The 7,620-nt window shown below is 39.6% G+C and overlaps 1 protein-coding gene across 1 annotated transcript; it reads left to right on the forward strand.

Annotated features, from left to right (window-relative positions):
* The first annotated feature begins 2,839 nt into the window (after positions 1–2,839).
* On the forward strand, positions 2,840–5,225 carry LOC115175363 (interleukin-6). The gene is made up of 5 exons (XM_029734585.1): positions 2,840–3,059; positions 3,163–3,365; positions 4,056–4,166; positions 4,463–4,606; positions 4,813–5,225. The coding sequence occupies exons 1-5, from the start codon at positions 3,041–3,043 to the stop codon at positions 5,002–5,004; spliced, it is 669 nt and encodes a 222-aa protein (XP_029590445.1). The 5' UTR covers positions 2,840–3,040; the 3' UTR covers positions 5,005–5,225.
* Positions 5,226–7,620: the final 2,395 nt, after the last annotated feature.

The following is a 7,620-nucleotide window of genomic DNA, read 5'->3' on the forward strand; positions in this document are numbered from 1 at the left end:
TAGGCTACCTTAATTTGTATTGCAAACGGCATACAATTCAACTTGTATTTTACCTGGTCTCGTCTTCTTTATCTAGGCTAAACACCTTTCTTTAGCAATAAATCTCTCTGCCTCCACGTTGTCCATGAAAATAATTTTCTTTCTCTTCCAAGACAGCCGGCGGCCTTCCCACTGAACGCCACCCTTTGCTTTCTACGTTTTACGTACCTTGTTCCAGGCTGTAGATCGTTGGAAGCGGATGAGAACTGTTCTCGGGGGCCCATTCTCACCAGGCATGGTTAAGTTGCAATGGGTTCATTCAATTTCGAATTCGTTCTTGTCGTCAAATCCAAATCCTTCTGCCATGATTTTCTGCACACACGGGATTAGTCCACCGCCAGCCTCACTCCCCTCTTTGAGATTAACGAATCTCACTGTATTTCTCCTACTTCCGTTCTCAAGTTCTTCGACACGATTCCACAATATGTGCAGCTTTTTCTTGTGTTTCTCATTACCCTTCTCCAGACAGATGGCATCCTCCACTGTGGAAATCCATCCCTCTGTCCCATCCATCTTCTCTTGTATCGCATCAACTTTTCCTTTTAGCTCGGTAGTTGTTGTTTTTATTGTGGAGACAACGGATTCAACATCCAACAAAATCGTGTTCATCTTTCCATTTGCTCAAATAGACCCTTCAGATTTCTCCGGGCTTACGTGTTTATCCATGTATTGGTGGGGGTATTTGGGAGGACTTGCTGTTTGCTAATCGATGTGGCCTTCTGTGAATACCGCGTGTTAGGCTTGAAGAAGTTTTCAGCGTGTCGACATTCCAATAACGCCACTTTAGCGAGATGTTTCAAAATGTAAATAATTTTCATATTAAACTGAACTTCAAGTCAATATTTTAAGACAAAAATGAAAGTGTAGGCTGTTAAATTTCAGCATTTACATGCAGGTATTAGGAGCTCTCTAACGTGATGCCATCTTTTTCGGCGGTCCCAAGTCAATAAAAAAAACAAAAGATCAGATAAAGTTAAAAATGTTTACCTCCACACCAGTTGGGAAAGAGTGCTTGGTCCTGCAAACAAATCACAGATAGAAAAATATTATTTGCAACATTTCTCATTAGCTGGCTAGCTAAATCACCAATTCAGGATTTTAAAACGAAGCTGTTCTTCAAAATTGACACATTCCTGAATTAACAATTAACTAGTTAGTTTAACTTTGTTTTTTTTTGTCTAACCAACTGACGAGATCCCCTGCTAGTGGGCTGATGTCAAAATCACACACTCGGCGTTGCACACCCCAATGATTCAATTTAACATTCATATGAAAGACATTTGTTGAATAAATAAACGTTGTACTCACATTTCATAAAGTGGTTATTTAGCTATTCTTCTCGCTAGAAAGAGTTCTCAGAAGAAATGGCCGAATGAAAATTCCCGAGATGTCATCACTCTGTGTGTTACGTGACACAAAGATTATCCCAATGAATGGAGATAGCAAACTTTCATCTGAAGCCACATTTGTGGATTGTAACACATCTACAGGCGGACACATTTTCAAAAAATTCTGTAAGCACTTTTTGAATGTGCAAAAGCACATTCCACAGTTGTAAATGTTAGTGATTTTGCTCACAAATCGTTCAACATTTCTTGAAATGTTTATTTTATTTGTGTGCTATGTTGAAAATATTTACAGATCATGGATTTATTTGGGATATATGGTGAATATTTGTGAAATATATTTACATATTCACGGATAATGGTTTAATTTAAAATGTTTTTACATATTTACGGATTATGGTTTTATTGATTAAATATTTTTATATATTCACAGATCATAGTTTTATTTGTGAGTTATGTTGAATATATATGCATGGATCGTGGTAGACACTTACAGAATAAAGAAACAAACCTCACTCCTCACACATAACACACACAACAGACTTGGTACAAGAGAAAAAACAACTTCAACCAGATGGACTTTGCGCAGTTTGTCTGTGTTATGGCCCCAGTGGTGTGAAGTACTAAGTAAAAATACTTTCAAGTCGTACTTAAGTCGTTTTTTAAAAATATTCTTTGACACATTTTTTTTCTTTCTCTCACTACATTCCTTATTAAGAAAAGATGTACTTTTTACTCCTGTACATTTTATCTCACACCCAAAATAACTTGTTATATTTCGAATGCTCAGGCAGGACATCAATGAGACCAAGCTGAGCAATATGGTCCAATTTATGTACCTATCCATATAACGCGTTGTCATCCCTACTGATCTGTCGTTCTCACTCATGATATCTGAGTGTTAGTTTGCCCCTGTCTTGTCTGTAAATACATTAAAAACAATACAATTGTGCTGTCTGGTTTGCTTAATATAAGGAATTTGATGTATAGCATTTACTTTTACTCAAGCATATGCACAAAATCTGTCCTGTAGTTAAACCGACCCTGGCTGACGTGGGCCAGAACTGTTATCTGGGATGAATTGAGAGAATTACCACAAGCCTGCGTTCTAGATAGGCCTGATACCTGTTTGAGGTGTTCCATGGTGCAGAGTAGAGAGACCTACTGCCCTGCATAACATGACAGGTTATATGATGATGGACTGCTATCTCTCAATTAGAGACTTCCTGTAATCATTATTTTGTCTGTGTCTTATGTCCCAAATGACACCTATTCCCTACATAATACACTACTTTTTACCAGGGCTCCAAGGCTCTATTCAAAAGTTGTGCACTAAGGAGAGAATAGGTACCTTTTGGGACACATCGACAAATATATGACTACAGGAAGTCTCTAATGGAGAGATATTAGTTTGTAATAGGCTGCCATTCAGGAAGTAGCCAATATGTCTGACTGATAATGATGGAAAGATGCTAAAGAAGAGAACAGAATAGGGGGAGGAGGGCTAGGGGGAGGAGAAGAGGAAACCCCTGCGATGTGTAAGAATATAAATGCTGGGGCATGCAGCATCAGTCTGACAAAACAAGAAGCCTACCAACTTCATCATCAGTCAGGAGCATCACTGGACCCAGAGCCTACAAACAATTAGCTGCAACATGACTTCTTCTACACGCTGTACGTCCGACGTCACACTCACCTGCCGTTCTCCCTGGTCAAAGAAGCTGGGTTGCATTTTTGTATTTTATCACTCACTCGCTCTCCTCTCCCCCCCTTTCAGATCTCTCACTTCTCTCGGTGCTCGTGGTGTTCGTTAAGGGGAGTCCAGTGCCCAGCGCGCTCTCTGAGCTCATGACCTCCGGATGGACCTCGGGAGAGGAGCTCGCGACAGACTCGTTGTACGGTGAAACGGGCGCGCCCCCGAAGTGGGAGCAAATTATCAAGATGCTCGTTCACGAGGTAACCACCTTGCGGAACCAACAGGTGAGTTGTTTTAGATGTGTTTAACATTTTGAACGTTATAGTTGAAAACAACAATAAGCCTACTAACATTGAAAATAATAAATTAAACCAATCTGGAAAATATAACTTTTATTCATCCTTGTGTTGTAGTTTGTCAGTGGTGTAAAGTACTTAAGTAAAAATACTTGAAAGTACTACTTCAGTAGTTTTTCGGGGTATCTGTACTTTACTTTACTATTTATGACAACTTTTGCTTCACTACATTCCTAAAGAAAAGCATATAATTTTTACTCCATACATTTTTCCCTGACCCCCAAAAGTACTTGTTACATGTTGAATACTTAGAAGGACAGTAAAATTGTCCAATTCACACACTTAAGAGAACATCCCTGTTCATCCCTACTGCCTCTCATCTAAACACAAATGCCTAATTTGTAAATTATGAGTGTTGGAGTGTGCCCCTAGCTATCCGTAAAATTAAAAAAACTAGAAAATGGTGCCATCTGGTTTGCTTAATATAAGTAATTTTAAATGATTTATACTTGTACTTTTACTTTTGATACTTAAATATATTTAAAACCAAATACTTTTAGACTTTTACTCAAGTAGTATTTTATTGGGTGACTTTCACTTTTACTTGAGTAATTTCCTATTAATGTATCTTTACTTTTACTTAAGAATGACAATTGGGTACTTTTCCCACCACTGTAGTTTGTCGAGGAGTTTCAGAAGCCCGTGGAAGAGATTTCATCGTTCTCACAGCACCAGGTCCCCTCCACCCCCCCACACCTCTCCAAGACTCTTTGCTCCACCACCAACAAGGTAAAGATGGAGATCAATGAATAAATGTCCCTGACCTGTGTCTGGAATTCAGTCCAAATAATGAAGCCAAGATATTCCTTTTGTGATCAAAATGAAAAATGCCCTAACTGAAAAAGACGCATTTTAATGGCAGAAGGAGATGGACTAGGTAGAAACATGCAGATATCTTTATTGGCTGACAGTCTGAGCCTTGTTTCTCAATGTCTTCCTTCTAGAATTTAGGTCCCAGGGAGTTTAAATAAAATGTGACTAATTGATTAATTGATTGAGGGTGTTTGTTGTCCCCTCTCCTATAGGAGGCATGTCTGCAGGAGATCAGACGGGGTCTGCGAGTGTACCAGCTTCTTCTTCAGCACGTTAAGGCTGAATACCCTCAATCAACCCTACTCCCCTCTGTCACACACCAGACCACTGTCCTGATAGGGCTGGTCAAAAACCAGGTATGTAATAGTAATATGTAATATAAAAGTGTTATATTATATTGGAATAGTACTTAAATATCCTTAAAAAAAGAAAAAATTAACTTTCATTGTGGTCCATGAGCCAATTTCCCAGAATTGGATTCATTCAGATGCCTAAGATTTAGCACAGTCTTGTGGCACACAGATTGATCTAACATAGTGTATCTCTCTCGCTCTCTCTCAAGATGAAGGCTGCTGAGGTAGTAGAGGACCTGTCTGCCAGTGAGAGGGAGCGTGTTCTGGGTGAGGTGTCTACAGGGACAGAGTGGGAGAGGAAGACCAGCGTTCACGCCATCCTTAGGGAGCTACGTAACTTCCTGGTTGACACCAAGAGAGCCCTCCGCCGCATGGAAAAGAGGGGCAAAGACTTCCAGTAACCATGACAACACTGCTATGAGCAGAGATGTGTTATATCAGGCCTGGAGTAGAAACTTGCAGTGTCTTATTCTCTAATGCAGAGGTTTCTTTTTACTTATTTATTGAATGTACTTTGACTGAACTTGAAAATGATCAAAATATTTATGGTTGAGATGAAATGCATTTAATTTATTTATTTTATTTAATCAGATTCATTCATTTGATCTCGAGAAGCTTTGTGCCTCAGATAAAAATATATCTATTTTTTTTAAAGCAAAGATTATTTATTTCCATAGAAATGCACTCCGAATGTATTTTTCTAATGATGACATGCTGTTGATGGATTTCAAGCACAGAATTAAATGCATCTCAAAGTGCCTTAACAGTACATCAGCGACTACATGTTGGACAGACACTGTGATGTTGACAACAATGAATAATAAATGGTCTCAAAGAATATAGAAATGGGTTGCTCCTGTGTTGTTTGTTTACTGAACATACAGTACCAGTCAAAGTTTGGACAGACCTACTCAATCCAGGGTTTTTCTTTATTTTTACTATTTTCTACATTGTAGAATAATAGTGAAGACATCAAAACCATGAAATAACACATATGGAATCATGTAGTAACCAAAAAAGTATTAAACAAATACATATTTTACATTGAAGATTCTTCAAAGTAGCCACCCTTAGACTTGATGACAGCTTTGCACACTCTTTGCATTCTCTCAACCAGCTTCATGAGGTAGTCACCTGGAATGCATTTCAATTAACAGGCGTGCCTTGTTAACTGTTATTTGTGGAATTTCTTTCCTTCTTAATGCGTTTGAGCCAATCAGTTGTGTTGTGACAAGGTAGGGTTGGTATACATAAGATAGCCCTATTTGGTAAAATACCAAGTCCATATTATGGCAAGAACAGCTCAAATAAGCAAAGAGAAATGACAGTCCATCAACACTTTAAGACATGGTCAGTCAATCAGGAAAATTTCAATAACTTTGAAAGTTAAGAACTTTGAAAGTTTCTTCAAGGGCAGTCGCAAAAACCAAGCACTATGATGAAACTGGCTCTCATGAGGACCGCCACAGGAAAAGATGACCGAGAGTTACCTCTGCTGCAGAGGATAAGTTCATTAGTTAACTGCCCCTCAGATAAATGCTTCAGAGTTCAACTAACAGACACATCAACATCAACTGTTCAGAGGAGACTGCGTGAATCAGGCCTTCATGGTTGAATTACTGCAAAGAAACCACTACTAAAGGACACCAATAATAAGAAGAGACTTGTTTGAGCCAAGAAACACGAGCAATGGACATTAGACCGGTAGAAATCTGACCTTTGGTCTGATGAGTCCAAATTTGAGATTTTTGGTTCCAACCGCCGTGTCATTTTGGAGACGTAGAGTAGCTGAACGGATGATCACTGTATGTGTGGTTCCCTCCGTGAAGCATGGAGGAGGTGGTGTGATGGCACTTTGCTGGTGACACTGTCTGTGATTTATTTAGAATTCAAGGCACACTTAACCAGCATGGCTACCACAGCATTCTGCAGCGATACGCCATCCCATCTGGTTTGCGCTTAGTGGGACTATCATTTGTTTTTCAACAGGACAATGACCCAAATCACACCTCCAGGCTGTGTAACAATGAACCCAAACCGGCTGCATGCGTGCGCCATCGTGCATACATTTAGTTTGTCCCCCCACACCAAAAGCGATCACAACACACAGGTTAAAATATCAAAACAAACTTTGAACCAATTCCATTAATTTCGGAACAGGTCAAAAAGCATTAAACATTTATGGCAATTTAGCTAGCTAGCTTGCACTTGCTAGCTAATTTATCCTATTTAGCTAGCTTGCTGTTGCTAACTAATATATCCTGGGATATAAACATTGAGTTGTTATTTTACCTGAAATGCATAAGGTCCTCTACTCTGACAATTAATCCAGACAAACCGGTCAGCCGAGTCGCTTCTAGTCATCTCTCTTCCTTCCAGGTTTTTTCATCATTTAACTTATATGGTGATTGGCATCTAAACTTTTATAGTATTACCATGACGACCGGCAACACAGTTCGTCTTTCAATCACCCACGTGGATATAACCAATGAGGAGATGGCACGTGGGTACCTGCTTCTATAAACCAATGAGGAGATGGGACAGGCAGGACATGCAGCGCGTTCTGCGTCAGAAATAGAAAGGAGTTCTAGTTTAGCCCTTGGCAACACAGACGCTTGTTGGCGCGCGCGAGCAGTGTGGGTGCAATAATTGAATAACATAGATTTCTACATTTATTTTGCAAAGCTTGTCGCACGCGACGCGAGCAGTGTGGTCAGCCTGTAAGGGCTATTTGACCAAGGAGAGTGATGGAGTGCTGCATCAGATGACCTGGCATCCACAATCACCAGTCCTCAACCCAGTTGAGATGGTTTGGGATTAATTGGACCGCAGAGTGAAGGAAAAGCAGCCAACAAGTGCTCAGCATATGTGGGAACTCCTTCAAGACTGTTGGAAAAGCATTCCTCATGAAGCTGGTTGAGCAAATGCCAAGAGTGTGCAAAGCTGTTATCAAGGAAAAGGGTGGCTACTTTGAAGAAACTAAAATATATTTTCATTTGTTTAACACTTTTTTTTGG

The sequence above is a fragment of the Salmo trutta genome, chromosome 36 (assembly GCF_901001165.1).
Source record: "Salmo trutta chromosome 36, fSalTru1.1, whole genome shotgun sequence".
NCBI lineage: Eukaryota > Metazoa > Chordata > Actinopteri > Salmoniformes > Salmonidae > Salmo > Salmo trutta.